Below are 16181 nucleotides of genomic sequence, written 5' to 3'. Positions count from 1 at the left end.
AAATGTGTTCAGATCTTTACCTACTTCAGAACAGGGACAAAGACTTCCACACTACAAAAACTCTACCCATCTCAGCAGTTATTAGTCTGGAAAGACTTTGTGTCATGGGAGTAAAGAGTTGATGTACCACAACTCAGGCAGAAAGTCAACTGCCAGACACATTGCTTCCACTCCCTGTAAAACCTTATTATAGTGTGATGTGATCTCAGAAGGCATAAAAGATCAAATAATAAGCAGAGAAACCTGACCAAAGCAACCCTCCAGGACTGGCAGATACAAATGTGCTGGTATCAGAACAAAGCATGGCCCTGACCATGCTCTCCTGCAGACACTGAGGTGAGAGGCAGCTGACTAGAAAAGTTCAGATTACCAGTGTTAGCAACTGGACCAGTAATTACGTCAGTTTAGTGCTGAGACAATTCAGTGGTAGGTGAAGTAGCAGCACCTCAGAAAAAAATAGTTAATGCAGTGCCTAACTTCAGTCATTTAAGTAGTTCAACTTGAAGTCAAACACTAGAAATTGTGTACAGATACGTAATTAGTTACTAACTCAGTTTAATTCTGCTGCGTTGAGTATCTATTATCTGCTTTCTGAGATAACTGGCAGCATACTCAGTGATTTAAACAACAATATTTAAAATATCTCCATGGAAATACACTGCAAATAAGTCAGTAAGCCCCCATGTACATATGGTATGTCCTTGCTGATACTTACTGTTACATCCTTTTCTCCCCATGTGATCACATGCCTTAACAGACTGACAAATGAAAACAAATACTCATGCTAAAATAGGCAGGTATCATGATGCGGGTTCTATAAATGTGAAACAACTCCCGTTCCTAACAGCTTAGGGAAGCTGAAGCATGCAAGCAGTCTTGTGCTGACAGAGAGCTGAAGAGTTCAGCCTCCAGCAGCCTAACTGCCGTGCAGCTGATGAGAAAAGAACAGAACCCCCTTCCTTTCAAAGGCAGCTAACAGATAGTTGCAGGTATGTCAAGAGTCATTTTTGACAGATTCAAACATTAGCTCTGTTGTGGCTTCACCTTGGTAAGTGCTTGGTCCAAGTGGCTTGAGGCACAGTCAGAGAAGACTTGCACCTGCTTCTAAATCATCCTGCAGATACAGTTTTAGTAGTATGGAAATGGCTGGACAGTGACTAGTATGACTCTCAAGCTGTATATACATTACACATTTACAGCTCTTGAAAAGAAAAGGCTAAGATGCATAAATTTTTATTCCACTTAAAACCATGGAAATACTCAGCTCAAAACTTTCCATGCAGCAGATGTAAAACACCCACTGTTAAAAAGCTTCTGGGTTGGGTTTTGTTTTTTGGTTGGTTGGTTGGGTTTTTTTCCATTAAATAGTAGATGTACCATTATCTGACTGCTTGGTTCTCTTAGGAGAGTCAGTGGCATTTTCTCCTAACTTCCTTTTAGCACAGTCCACACATGAAGTTCCTGTGGAGGGAGAGGAGGAGAAAAAAATATTTTAATGTTGCTAAATATGTGTGCTTTGTATACTTTTTATTAAAAGCACCACATATTAAGATAAATGCAATAGTGGTCCACTGAGGTTCTTGTATTCAGATTCTGAATTGTAACACTAACCCTACTGAAAGTCTGCACCAGTTCAATGATCTCAAGCTCTTCCCCAACACTGAGCTCTGGTATTAACATGTTAAAACAGGATGTAGCTAATTATACAGCTGCCTTTTGAAAACAATTCTTGATTTTGTGTGATAATGCCCATGGAGTTCACAGGTGAGAAGCTTCTTTAAAAAGTCTGGATCCCTTATTCAGAGGAAAGAAATTCTTGATGTGAGCTACTGTTGTTTATAAACAGCATAGCCAGACAGTAAAAATGAATGGAAGGGAAATTCCTTCAAAATCAGGACACTCGACACGCAATACTCTAGATATATTTTTTTGTGTGGTATTATACAAATCTGTGTTAAGGAATAATTCTCTCTTTTTTTTTTTTTTTTTACTTGCTATGTATTCCAAGATACAAGTAAATGGGTTTTCAAATTACTTGTAAGGAGGGTGCTAATCAGTTAGTAAAGGAGCTTTATGTTAAGTGGAATTGGAATAACTTGTGCTGAAGTTTTTTGTTTCTTCTCCATTGATGCCTAATTGTACTTTACTGAAAAAGGGGATTTATGAACTCATCTGAAAGACAGATAAGCTTAAAATCTAGTTGGAATTACAAAAGTAATATCTGACTTTACACCTGCCCACAAGTATCTTGGACTTTGTGTACTTTTTGACTGTGAAAAAGTGGGTTTTTTTAATCTCCTGCAATGCCAAAGACCCTTATATGCAATGATGAAATGATACTTTTACACAATTTTGATATTATTTGCAGCAGCAGCACACATCTTAGAAGTGTAATCTTTTTAAATTATTGTTTCAAAAGGAAGTTTTGCCATTTTATACCATAAATTGGAATTTATTGTTGCTCTGCCTCTTCACAGAAATATCACAAAGATACCTGAGGAACACTTAGCCAAAAATTCACCTTCAGTACTACATGCTTAGGCTTGAGATTCACTCTTCTATACCTTCTTAAGGAAGAGACTTATTTTTATCTCTGACAGATTATGGAACTTTCTGTGAAAATAAGAACATTACGTACCCAAGGGTGTTGTGCTGTCCACTCGATCAGCATCTAGAGAAGAATAAGAGACAGCAACAGCACACGTTAACATCCAAAAAGTTTTTAATACTTTTATGCAACATCCCAAAATGGCAAGGTTGTGTTTAGAATCATAGAATGGTTTGGGTTGGAAGGGACCTTGTAAAGAATTTCTTCTTAATATCTAATCTAAATCTACCCTCTTTCAGTTTAAAACCGTTACCCCTCATCCTTTTCTACACTCCCTGATAAAGAGTCCCTCTCCACCCTTCCTGGACTGTTCTCTGTGCTGCCTTTCCAGATGTCCAGGTGGCTGAAGCCCCGCATCAGGATCAGGGCATGCATTTCTCATTTCTTTCATACAACACTTTTAACAAACTCCTCCTATTTTTTAAGAGACTTTGTAAATAAGCATGAAAAAGTGAAACCTGTCAGTTTGACAATGTAAAGAGAAATTATGAACATTTGAAAACAGTTTTGTTTGGGATCTTGACTTGTACGTGAGATCAACAACATTTTGAAGTCAGAGTACGGTCCCTCTTCTTGCAAGTATTATGCTAATCAGTAATTCCACTGAACAAAAAGGGAAGCACTATAGTCTGATTTTGCAGTCATTTCCATTTAGAGCTTACGTAAATGTATCTTCCACCCAGTTTTGATATCAGTGGCTGCTTTGCAATAAATTGGACACTCCAGACACTGCTCAGACTATGAAAAGTATGTCCATCACATCCATCAACAGCAGTATGTCGAAGAACAAACTCGCAGGCTAAGGCTAGTTCAGTGTCTGAAATTGCACCCCAACTTACTTTTAGGTGTCTAAACTGCAGACAAACTTCCTGGAACCTAGATGCTGTGCTAAATATTGTTTCTAGCCTTCATGGAAAGAAAAATCTAATCCAGTCTAAATGTAATATTCATCCAGTTACAAAAAACATTACATAACTTGGGCATACACCTGCGATTTTCTTTTAGGGAGGACAAGGGGAAGGTTCCTGCTATGCACCACTTGTGAATACTTTTAGACAAAACTGTTTCACTGACACGATAAAAGAGCTGTGAAACAGTATTCTTCCCAAGGTCAATTACTCTAGTTATTTTCCTCAATTCTCTGGATAAGCCGTAGTAGAACTGTCCTTGTTTGGAAAGCATTATAGAAATCTCTTTCCTTCAACATACAATTGTTGTTTTTCCCTGGTTTTGTATTAAAGGCTCTTCACTGTTACAGCTAAGGAATTTTGAGTTGAGAGACAACAGGCTGGAAGGGAGCAGGGAGGAGAAGTAGGTAAATGGACCTAGTTAGTAAAATTTAGCTCCCTGTCAATGCAGAACTGTTACCTTCAGCAAAGATATCAAGTTATTTCCCATTTTAGCATTAAACGCCCTCTACAGAATGCCATTCACTGTCACAAGCGAAGTATTATTCCACAGCCTCTTCTATTTTACTATCACAAAATATTATCCTCACACTTGGGTTTTCTCCCCATCAGCCCTAACTGTGTTAAGCCAAACACTATTGGTGTACTGATTTAATTTCCCATTCTATGTTTAATCAGATATTGTGGCTCAACCAGCTTATCCCACCAATTAATTCCTTCAATTCTTTTAGTCTCTTTAACCGATATCTCATATTTCATATAATGTAATACTCAATATACCGGAGTAGTTCAGGCCAAAAAATACACAAAATAAACATCTTAAACAAATGCTAACAAAACGACAAATTCAGGACGAAAGACTAAATTTTCAAGAATCCACAGATCTTACAGAAAGAAATTTGTTTACGATTTTCTCACGTGTGCCAACTCTGCATGCCATTCATAAGCAAAGATGCTGCCCAGGCCTACTGCTATCTACGCACCAGGTCAACACCTCAGACCAACTGCTGGTTGTTCAGACACGGCATCCTGCTATGGACCTACTCCAAATTTTCTTATTAAAGAGGATGCATTACCTGGACTTCTCTGCTTGCAGATTTGAGCAGTCAGATCTTGTACGTACTCTGGGAATTGTTTAAAGCAGTCCCCGTAGGATACTACTTTTATTCCATGAAGCAGCATATCTGCCTGGAGCTTAAAAAAGTGGTCTTCATTTTCTTTAAGCACCAGCATATAATGTTCTAAATCCACTTTATTCTTTACAGTATAAAGAAAAAGAGCTTGGAATATCTGATCACGCAGAGTCTCTCCGCAGCCCAAAAACAAAAAAGACTTGGTTCGATACAAATTTTGAAGAACTTCCTGTTAATAAATATAAACACACAAGAGCTACATTTACTTCAGTAGTCAAAAGGACAAGGTAAGAACTTCTAAAATATGTCAGACTTAAAAGGAGAAGCAGAGCAGACATCACTAGTGAACTGAATTCAATACATGTTTTAAGATCATGGTAAACTGACATTTCAGAAGCACTGTTTCTACAAAAAAAAGAAATTATATTCAAAAATCAAAGTTGCCATACAAAATTAAGTACACATGTAAATATTTCCAGTAAGGGAATTTTAAATTGAAAGATTTATGATGACAGAATATTGGGCTCCCATTAGGTCAATCTGTAAATAATGAAAATAAATATTCTTGACTAAACACTTGACTTCTTAAAATACCTAATTATGACACTAAGTCCAGGATCCAGAGCTAGTAACACCTTAAGCCCCCAAAAACATTAATCCAAGCAATCAGGTGGTGAAAAATCCTTGCTCTGGTGTCTAGTATTTTGGGGCTAATGTTCTTTCATGAGATAAATACAAAGAACTGTAAAACTATAACATAGTTTGGCAAAACATAGTAAAAATTTTAAAGATCACACAAACCATGACTTCAGGATCTTGAGTTACATCTTTATATCCTGAGGGATCTAGCACCATTCCACAGGGATCTGTATATAAGCCATGAATATGAAGAACTCCATATTTTATGTGACCTCTTGCCCACTGAAGAACCTAAAGCAAATCATGCAAGTTACATTCTTTTGTTATACTATAATATCCTACAATAACTGAGATTCTGCAAAAACACACAGCTGTCCCAACTTACAAATCCACTTAAAGGAGAAATAACTTCTTTTGCACTTTTCTGCAGCAAGAGACAATTTCAATTATTAATTACACAGCTTACTTTAAATTATAAAAAAAGAGGTGATTGCTGATATTGAAGATACCTCTGGCTTTTTGGTCTAAACAAGCAGGAAGCAAGTTCCAGCAACACTGACAGAAAAAGATATGAATGGCAAATTAACAACCAGCTAGGTGAAATCACATTTGTGATTCTAACAATTACTTCACAAAAGTTAAATAAGTTTTTGTTTTTTCCCAGAGAGTGGGGAGAACTGGTTAATAAATGTGTCACTGAAATTCTGTTTGGTAACTGCTACCAGATTATTCAGAATAAAAAGACGCATAAAATAAATGTCTGTGCATCTGCTGATAGCTTACAGACATGCTTTACCAATTAAGAAGTTTTAGCCTTGACACTCTTTAAACAGGAAAACACCTTTCAATGGAACTTACGAGCTGCCCTCTCTTATAGGTCTAAAAATGTTATTGCTCTCATCATACCTTATCCTTATCTTTCAAGTCTAAAGATTCCATAGGTTTACCCTGTTGCTGACCAAATATTTCAAGTAAATTATCATAGTTTGTAGTCAGAACCATTGTGCCTCTCTCCATGAGTCTCAGGATTGATTGCAGAACAACAGGATTCTGAATGTGGTGTTCTAAATTATCAAACACCTCCATTAAGCAATCCTGGAAGAAGTTGGGCTTCGTATCCCCAGTACGCTGAAGAAAGAAAAAGATGAACATTTCATAAGGACCACGTGCACCATTATAACTGCCTCCAACAGAAAACCCACATCATTTGTCTACTTAATGCCAAAGCATTTCTTTAAGAGAGGACTTACACAGTATACAAAGCATAAAGGTCCAAATGTACAAAACCATCAAAAACAATCTCAAATTATTCAAGTGCTCTTGCCTCCACTTAATGTAGCTCAAAACAACAGTCTGGTTTTCTCAAGGAAGCTTGTAATACAGGTACAATAAAACAAAACTATTTTGCTACACTTAAATGCTCATTACTTTCTTAAAAGCACAGGCTGCATTTGCCCAGAGTATCTGCTGAGACTGACGGGAACATGTAACAATTCTATAAAATATACAGGCTTCCTATTCAATAAATTGTACTACACACAGAACAAATGTCTGTTTATAAGCCAAATATAGTTACTGGCCTAACTACATGGAAACCTTACCTTTCTCAGTATGCTTTTACTGCTTTGAAAATCAGTTAATGTACTAAAATTATCATTCCCTGGATTCAGAGTCTGGGATATACTATTAAAAGTGGTGGGTTTGGGGTTTTTTTTTCCCTTTTTTTTGCTTCCTGGTTGAAAAAAATATATTAATCATTAAATCTGCTACAAAGCCTAACAGTACATGCAGACTCCTCTTAAAAGAGAGGTTATTACACTTTGCCTGTAGAGAACCTCACCACGTGTTGCAAAATGTTCAACACATGCTACAGTTTAGCAGTATGTATGTCACCCCAATTATTTCAGCTGGAAGACCTGGCAAACTTATTAGCACAGTCTGAAAATCTCTGGAACCTAAGATGAATGGCTGAGAAACTGGGCATGTATGGACTGACTTCGGCAAAGTGTGAGCCGCAGCAGTGATTAAGTCCGGGTGATCTAAGGCTATCAGCAGGGTCAAGGTCTACCTGTATTTTCAGGGTATCTCTAGTTTTAGCCAGCAAAGCTATAAATTCCTCTTTCAGTTCCAAGAATTATGGAGAATATTTAATAGACAGGACTCGTGCTTGCATTAATTACGACAAAAGCCTACTTACACTAAAAAACAGGGATTTTTTAGCCATTCCAAAACGTACAGTTTACTATATGATTACCATAAAAATTTCAATTTTTACCAGAAAAATTTCAAGTTTTCGAAAGCTGAAAATAATTTTTGTTGATAACAAAATAAAAGTATATAATAATTTTAGATATCAATATAAGTTATAAACATACTCACTGGTGACATTTTCCTGATGAGATCATGTGCAACCACAAGCAGGTCTCTATCTTTGATTACTTTTTTACGAAATTCAGCAACATCTCCTGGATGAAGCACCTCCAGCTGTTCAGCTGCTTCGATTACAGCCTCAATGCAGCTTCTCCAGGAGCACAGCGCTGGGATTCCTGGTGCTACTGCAGCACTTACCCCAGTTCCAATTACAAGAAGAAGGTCCCGAGGCTGCTTTCTTATTAGACTTTTTAAGAATTTTCTGTAAAACAGAAAACAAAAATCTTAATTCTTTACAGTGCATTTTCTAACCTGTCTGAAGATCTCATGAGTGACTCAAGAAATCTATATGAACTATTAACGCTTGTGCAAAATACTAACCAAGCAAAAGGAACCAAGTTCTCCATTTCTATGCAGAAGAATGAACTGGCAGCAGTTCACAGCCTTCCCCAAACCAACAATGTACTTTTAAGTTTTTTTGTCATTTTAGACAAGTAAGTGTGCATATGACCTGGTTTGAGGTAAAACAGAACCAATTTTGTTCAGTAACTTCGCTTCTTAGCTGGGCCTCTTCTAACTACTGAAATTAACAGCATATTGTGCAGGCAGTGTTCACTCTCTCAGAGTGGTAAGACCTATGTTTATAGCGGATGCCCAGGCATGGTATGCAGAGAGGCTCTTGCTTATACTTGTTGCTCTAACACCCCAGGCCAACCAACTTTGTTATCTGCCCCATTGGACCGTCAGAAGCGGAAAAGCATAGTGGGGTCCTACCTACGGGAAGGAGCGGACAGGACAGGTGACCCAAAACTGACCAACAGGGTATTCCATCCCATCTGCCTCATGCTCAGTATAAAAGCTGAGGGATCAAAGGGTCAGGTCTCTTCCTTCAATGGCTGATGTCTGAGGAGGACTCTGTCTGCCTGTGATCCCAATCCTGAATGCAGATCCGGAATCCAGTTCCCGTCCGTCACTGAGTCCAGCCTGGGACTGCCCCAGTGCCAGCCAGTGTCATGATTGTCATCTCGGGAGCTTGATACGGTTTTGTATATATTTCATTATTTATTTTTATTTTATTATTAATATTTCACTAAAGTAGTTTAGTTCCTACTAAACTCATAAGTCTCTTTTTCCTCCTCTGCCTCTCTCTTTGAAGAGGGGTAGAGGGGAGCATCTGTCGGTCCCATCTGGGGTCCCCCATGTCCCCAGTAGCCGATTTGGCCTAAACCACGACAGCATTATTAATTAAAGCCAAAAAATGGCAACAACATTAAATCACTAATGTCTTTGAGATCCAAGTTTACAATTACCAATTTTCAGTCCCCTGGCCTAGCCAAACACCATTTGAAATGAAATTTTGGAAAAAAAGTAGTCAAAGGACTGTCAAATGATTTACTTAATACATGTCTGACAGAAAGAAAGTAGAACTATTTCAAAAGGACAAGTCACAATATTTCAAAGAAACGATTTTTTGTTTTTCTGGGAAAAAGCAGTATCTTTTTTTCTCATTTATTCTCACTTTAGGATACAGGAACATAAGAACAGTCATCCTTGTTCAGATCAAGGGTTCATCTAGTCCACTATTCAGATGTTACTAACTTCAGATTACTCTCAAAGGAGTATTTGGTTCTATGTCAGTTTTCACTGTGCAAGCCAGCACAAGAAACTGGAGAAACTCTGCCTTTCATTATTACTTTGCAAAAAAGTGGAAATGCATTTAAACTACACAGTGAAATCACTGTATACAAACAAGCATTTCAGTAATACAGAACCTTAAAATTCCCTTGACTTTCAAAACTACCTTTACAGATTTTTATTTCCTGTTAATCTGGTAATATGGATATTTAACACCTCTTATTTCACAATCATCTGAAACTAGCTAAAACTATGATGTTTAACTTGAAATGGCCTCAGGCAAAGCAATTAATAAACATGTAAATAATCTTGCTAGCTAATGCCTACAACAAATACGTTGCTGATAACCCCCATGCCTTCCTGCTACATTCAGCACTGAGTATGAACCACTCAGTCAGTGAGGAAACGAGTTTCTGTGATAATTTCAAGTTTTCAAGCACGATGTTGTTCTCATATCCAATTTTCAGTAATGGATTTCCACTGTGTTTTCAGATTTTCATTAACAGACAGTTTTGTATAACATTTGAAACACAAGTTACCTGGATTTCTGCTCACTTCTAATTGTTGATCGTTCTGATGAATCCATTTCTCAGCCCTAAGTAAAATAAAAAGCAAAATAATTCTTAATGCTTCTACCTTAAAAAAGGCCAAAATTAAAACCAGATGTATTACAGATAGCATTTTCTATTTATTGTTATCAAGTGTTTTAAAATTAAGACTCTGTATGTCACATCCCAGTTAAGCAACGCACTGATAGAAACAAAGCTCACAAAGTATGAGTGTGCAAATCTACCACAGCTCCATTTAAGCTCAGTTGATTGACATTTTGAAGCTAATGGAGATATGGCTATTCATGCAGCTGGAAAATACTTGCGTCAAATTCAAGATAAAATTTATCATACCCACTAAAATATTAATTCATTCAAGTAAATGAATGCATTTCTTGAAATTATTTTTTTCATAACAATTAGTTAATTCAACCAAGTTTGTGGGAAACCGATTTCTGCAACACATAATGATCATGAGAGGCCCTCTGATAGCCCCCCAGCTACTCTACCATACCATAAAACATGGAAGATTTTTTCTCAGCAAGTATTTTTAATAAAAACTTGTTTCTGTATCATCTACGTTGTCTTATGTCTAAAGCATAAGAAGGACTGCATCTTGGCAAAAGAATTTGGCTACAATACTGTCAGTCAGAAATCCCCAAGTTTCATTACATTAACTCTTGGTTTTGTTTTTATACGGATGTATTTTTTGTTTGGCTTTGAAACACATCTCAGTTTGTGGTTGTGGAGATTGCACACTGCAAACCCTAATCCTTCAAATAAGCATTCTGCCAGACCCTATGGATTATAAGGCTACTTGCCAGCTCTCAGGTTCACATGCTGGAAGCTAATTTGGAAGCAAGAGACCTAAGTTTGGAGATCACTTGACTGGGAAAAAAAACCCCAACAAACAACCAAACCAACAAACAACCCCAAAGAAAAGAACAAAACCAAAAGACCCCCACCCTATGATGGAGGGACATCAACATTTCTGAGGAAAACACACATGTGTCTTCTGCAAATACACCCAGGATGTCTTTTCAAGTGGAAAAAATCTTTTCTTGTAATATTTATTTTCTCCATGCTCCCCTCCTTCACTGACAGTGTCCTACAAAGATGCCATGCTATCATCTTAAAAACATTAGCACATTCAAAATCCAGGACAATAACCTATCTAGAGCAAACCACTTCAAAATCTAGGGAACAAGATTCCTTTCTATATGGAAAAGTTGAGTTCACAATGCAAAAACAACACATGAAGGAAGTGCAACTTATTTATTCTGAAAAATATTGTATTACTTTATAACCCCATCCAGTGAAATATTTGGGAAAGAATCCCCATGAAAATTTTTGTAATTACATTAGTAACTTACCAAAATTAATAAAATAAGCATCTCACCACAGGATGCTGTCACTACCAACATTTTAGATCTCATTGTTTCCTTTTATCCCTTAAAGTTGCTTCCTGGAAGTAGAAGCTGTGCAAATGTGGCAGCAACTATCAGCAACCAGTCATAGCTAAATGACTGCAAATGATAAAGTTCAAATTTCTCCATGCCTTTGAGTACTGAGTCATTGTGACTAGTCTTGAATGTTCTCTTATTGGATGTAATAAACATGGAGCATACCTAGAAAAACAGAGGACCTAGGCACAAGCATTCAACACTGGTTTACTTTTTAAAAGACACATCGGAATAACCAAAGGCACACACAGTTGCTTTTCAACAACCTTTCCTCATGGCAGCCTGGAAATTGGACCACATTCAGTGCTGGGTCTTTACTCCAAACACAAGGAGAGTTAATCAGAAGAAATTCTAATTTCATATTTTCTTCCCGTTCAAGAAAAAAAGGCTAAGAGAATTGGGTGTGTTCAGCCTTAAGAAAAGAAGACTTAAGGGAGACTTATTACCATGTTCCAGTATTTAAAGGGTGGCTACAAAGAAGACTCCGTTTTCACAAGCAGTCCCACAGAAGAGGTGAGGGGTAACAAGTACAAATTACTGACTGGACACTAGAAGAAAATTTTTCACAATGAGAACAATCAGCCATTGGAACAACCTCCCCAGTGAAGCGGTGGATTCCCCAACATTGGACACTTTTAAGATTCAGCTGGACAGGGTGCTGGGCCGTCCCATCTAGACTGAACTTTTACCAAAAGGTTGGCACAGATGATCCTTGAGGTCCCTTACAACCTCATATTCTTTACTTAAGAACCTATCCGTGAAATAAGAGCTCCACTCACCGAGTGGAACTTCAAGTCGACAGTCTGATTGAACCAAACACTTTTTCTTGGCAGCTTAATATATGAGAACAGCCTAAAATGTTCAATAGAAAGGAAGCACCGGGCAAAGGAGAGTCTCTTTCCCCGACCCACCCCGCGTGCCCGCTGATTCTCTGCGGAATAAACCCAAGAGCATCGGGCTGGGCACCACAGCGGTTTCTGCCGAGCCGAGTTCCCCGTCTCTCTCCGCTAACAGAACCGAGGTTACTCGGCGCAGCGAGCGGGCACGACAGCAGCGGGCCGGCGGCACAGCTCCTCCCTCACCTGCGAGTCAAGAGCTGCCGCTTCCCCCCGGCAACGCTGCCGACGCCGGCCTCCCCTGGAGGCTCCCGATGCCGCCGTACCTGACCGGCTACGGTAAGGTAGCCGAGGCGGCGGTTGCACTCAGCAGCGCGCGCGCAGAACCCTGCGGCCGCCATCCCCTGTCCCGCCCCGCCCCGCCGGGCCCGGCCCTGCCCTACCGCCCCAGGGGAGGTGGCGCTGCAGGCGTTGTAGGGGGGATGGCGGCGGACGGGGGCCCGAGCGGCGAGACCGATGTGATGTCATGTCATGTCATGCCACGCCACGCCACGCCATGTCGTCTCGTCTCGTCTCGTCCCGTCCCGTCCCGTTCACCACCCCACCGGCACAGGGCCGGGCTCCGGCGCCGTTACCTCACGGCAGCCGCCTCGCTCCACTCCCTGCCGCGCTCCGCTAGGGCGGAGCCGGCGGCACGAGGCTCCCCCCGCGCCGGGGCCGTCCCGTCCCCGCCGCTTTCCCCGCCGGCTGGGAAACAGCAGCCCCGGGAGGAAGATTCCGCCCAGAACGGTTCCGGGGCTGCTAGGGGACGGCGACTGCCGCGCGGGGGGCAGCCCCGCCGGGCAGCGAGCGCTGGGAAGGCGGGAATCGCGTCACGCCAACCCGTGGGCGGTGGTGGAGCGGCGGGGGTAGACGAAGGGACCTGCAGCCCCCCGGCAAGCCGGGGGAGGGGAGCGCCGGGCCGGGGGGCGCGCACTCCTACGCCTCGTTTGCTTCATAAGGGGGAAAAGGGCTGCGTTCACGTGCCCCGAAAAATACCTGAAATGTTTTGCAGGCAAAAAAAAATACAAATCATCAGCCTGCGTGAAATGGAAGAATCGATTCTCAGCGACAGGAGGAAAGGAACAGGGTTGGCGCTGTGAAAAGCTACCGGTGGTGGGAGGGTTAAGGACGGGAAGCAACGGGGTGAGGAGACAGCGAAACCACCACGGAGCAGCAAAAAGGGGTTGCGGCGTTCCCTTGCGGAGCTCCGCTGGCGGCCGGGCTCGGCTGCACGAGTCGGTCGAGGCGGTATGAGGCACGAGGCTACTGCGATGTGCTAACGGCAGGTGGCACGTGCTGCCGGCAGTGACAGCACAGCAGCCCCGCTCGCGTTTGAAAGCCAACGGCCAAAGCGCTCCTCCTCTTCGGATTGCTTTGCTTTTCTCTTCTTTCCCCCTTCTGTCTTCCTTTCCCCCTTCTGTCTTTCTTTCCCCCTTCTGAGTAGTTCAGAGGAGAAGGATCTGGGGGTCGTGGTAGACAGTAAATTATCCATGGCCCAGCAATGTGCCCTTGTTGCCAAAAAGGCCAATGGAATCCTGGGCTGCATAGGAAAGAGTGTGGCCAGTGGGTCGAGGGAGGTCATTCTCCCCCTCTACTCTGCACTGGTGAGGCCACAACTGGAATACTGTGTCCAGTTTTGGGCTCCCCAGTTCAAGAGGGACAGGGAACTGCTGGAGCGAGTCCAGCGAAGAGCAACTAAGATGATTAAGGGCTTGGAGCATCTCCCTTATGAGGAAAGGCTGAGAGAGCTGGGACTCTTTAGCCTGGAGAAGAGAAGGCTGAGGGGAGACCTTATTATGGCGTACAAGTATCTAAAAGGTGGGTTGAAGGAGGATGGAGCCAGGCTCTTTTCAATGGTTCCCAGTGACAGGACAAGGGGCAATGGGCACAAGTCGGAACATAGGAAGTTCCGTTCAAATACATGGGAAAAACTTCTTTACGGTGAGGGTGACAAAGCACTGGAACAGGCTGCCCAGGGAGGTTGTGGAGTCCCCTTCTCTGGAGATTTTCAAGACCCGCCTGGATGCAGTCCTGAGTAATGTGCTCTGGGCAATCCTGCTTTAGCAGGGGAGTTGGACTAGATGATCTCTAGAGGTCCCTTCCAACTCTGAAAACTCCATGATTCCGTGATTCTGTTTTCCTTTCCCCCTTCTCCCTTCCTTTCCCCCTTCTCCCTTCCTTTCCCCCTTCTCCCTTCCTTTCCCCCTTCTCCCTTCCTTTCCCCCTTCTCCCTTCCTTTCCCCCTTCTCCCTTCTTTCCCCCTTCTTTCCTTTTTCCTTCTTTTTCTCTTAATCCCTTAAAGCCAAAGCCTAGAATCTCTTTTCTATCTCTTAAAGCCAATGCCTAAAAACTCAAAGTTCCTTCACCATGGCGCATTACAGCATGCAATTAACACTGTTGAGCCCAGTCCCGCCGCACTTCTTAACCGCAGTGCCTGGCTTTCTTTGCCGCGCCACCCTGGGTGCAAACAAGAGTACCGGCGGAGAGGAGGTGGCTCTGCCAGGAACTGGGCAGCCGCATGGGTAAAGGCTGCTAGTCGTGCCTAAGGGTGCGACTGCTGGACTGTACCTCCAAATTCCAGCCACAAATTTTAATTGCTTAACTGGAGTTTTCAAAACTACTCATGGTACTGTTTTACAGACTTTTGAAGACCTGAAGTACTTATTGGCATAAGGTTCCCAGACATAGGTCTTAACAGATGTTCTTTGTTTCTATAGTCAGTCACTTCTGCAGTTTGGGGCTTCAATCAGGACTCACAGGGTTTGCATACCTGTATGATAGATTTGAACATTCTCTTTTTGTTCGTTAAATGTCGGTGTTGTATTGACATTCTGGTATAGTTTTAGGAGGAATTTTGGTAAGGATGGCCAGTTTTGCAGATGAAACATAAACCCACTGTTTTTACTCCATATCCGGTGCTACTTTTGGCAAGAGTAGCTGTGTTGACCGCACTGGCTTAACTAACTTTCAATTTGCGTAAGAACATTGTTTCCTTGTGAACTGCCCATGTAATATTCCCTAGACATCACTTCTCGCTTTGTCATTTTTCTGTGTTACTATATTGCAGTATCCCTAGAAATGCTTGACAAACATTTGGAGAATCATACTCATAGCGGTAAGGAAGATGGAGGATGAGAGAGAACAGGAAGGGAGAAGGAAGAGTGTAACTGCAGCCCCACCTGAAAACTGCAGTTTGGTTGAGTCAGAGCAGCTCTGCAGTGCTTCTCCCTCTTTGCCTTTTACCCTTCGCTACTGCCAGTCAGTCAGCAAGGTATTTTCATGTGCTGGTATTTAGGGTTCAGTAACCCTGAAGGTCAAAGATCTTGTGTTTTAAAAGAACCAGGTGATATTCTGCTCCCTAAACCCCGGTAACAATGTGGGAAATTCAGCTTGGAATGTCATTTGACACTGCATTGTAATAACGTTGGAATGCATTACTAAATAATTTGCTGAACATCTTACAATATTTTGTCAGCTGTAGGCGGGAGTCACAAAGACATGCTAAATATTTTCCTGAGCTTGGGACTCAAGGTCAGACCCATCCTGTAGATTTACAATACCTGATATTCTTCTTTGTTTCACATTAATTTAAAAAGTAGTGTGAGAGGAAATATTTGTGAAGAAAGGCCCTTGAAAGCTTTTCCATTTTTCAGTCTAAATCAATTCATGTGATAAATGTTATTACCTTTTCCTTTAAGTCTTGCTCCTTTTATATCATTAGACTACAATAACTATTATTTAAAAACACCAGCAGTACTCACAACAATAATAAATTACATAAGCTTTGGATTCCCTTGCAAGGGGTTAGGAAACTCACTAAGGACAAAGAATATCAATAGTTTCCAATCCAATATGGTAAAAAAGTAACCATATAAAATACAATCAAAAGGAGGTTTAATATACTTTTCCAAATATACAACAAGAGGTAACAATATAGTATTTTCCATTCAATTTCCTTGTTATTATTCGAAACGTGTATGACAGAGACAGGCAAACACC

General features: G+C 41.1%; 1 protein-coding gene across 1 annotated transcript; it reads right to left on the bottom strand.

Annotated features, from left to right (window-relative positions):
* Positions 1 to 1217: 1217 nt before the first annotated feature.
* Positions 1218 to 8394, bottom strand: FAM118A (family with sequence similarity 118 member A; the record flags this gene model as incomplete). Its single annotated transcript, XM_082481349.1, has 7 exons — positions 1218 to 1461; positions 2639 to 2671; positions 4593 to 4878; positions 5451 to 5579; positions 6195 to 6416; positions 7668 to 7920; positions 8378 to 8394. The coding sequence occupies 7 exons, from the start codon at positions 8392 to 8394 to the stop codon at positions 1361 to 1363; spliced, it is 1041 nt and encodes a 346-aa protein (XP_082337475.1). The 3' UTR covers positions 1218 to 1360.
* Between the last annotated feature and the right edge of the window lie 7787 nt (positions 8395 to 16181).

The sequence above is a fragment of the Vanellus vanellus genome (genome assembly GCF_965231255.1).
Source record: "Vanellus vanellus genome assembly, chromosome: 1".
In the NCBI taxonomy this organism is placed as follows: domain Eukaryota; kingdom Metazoa; phylum Chordata; class Aves; order Charadriiformes; family Charadriidae; genus Vanellus; species Vanellus vanellus.
The sequence above is the reverse complement of the archived record's forward strand: the minus strand, read 5'-3'. Positions and strand labels throughout refer to the sequence as shown.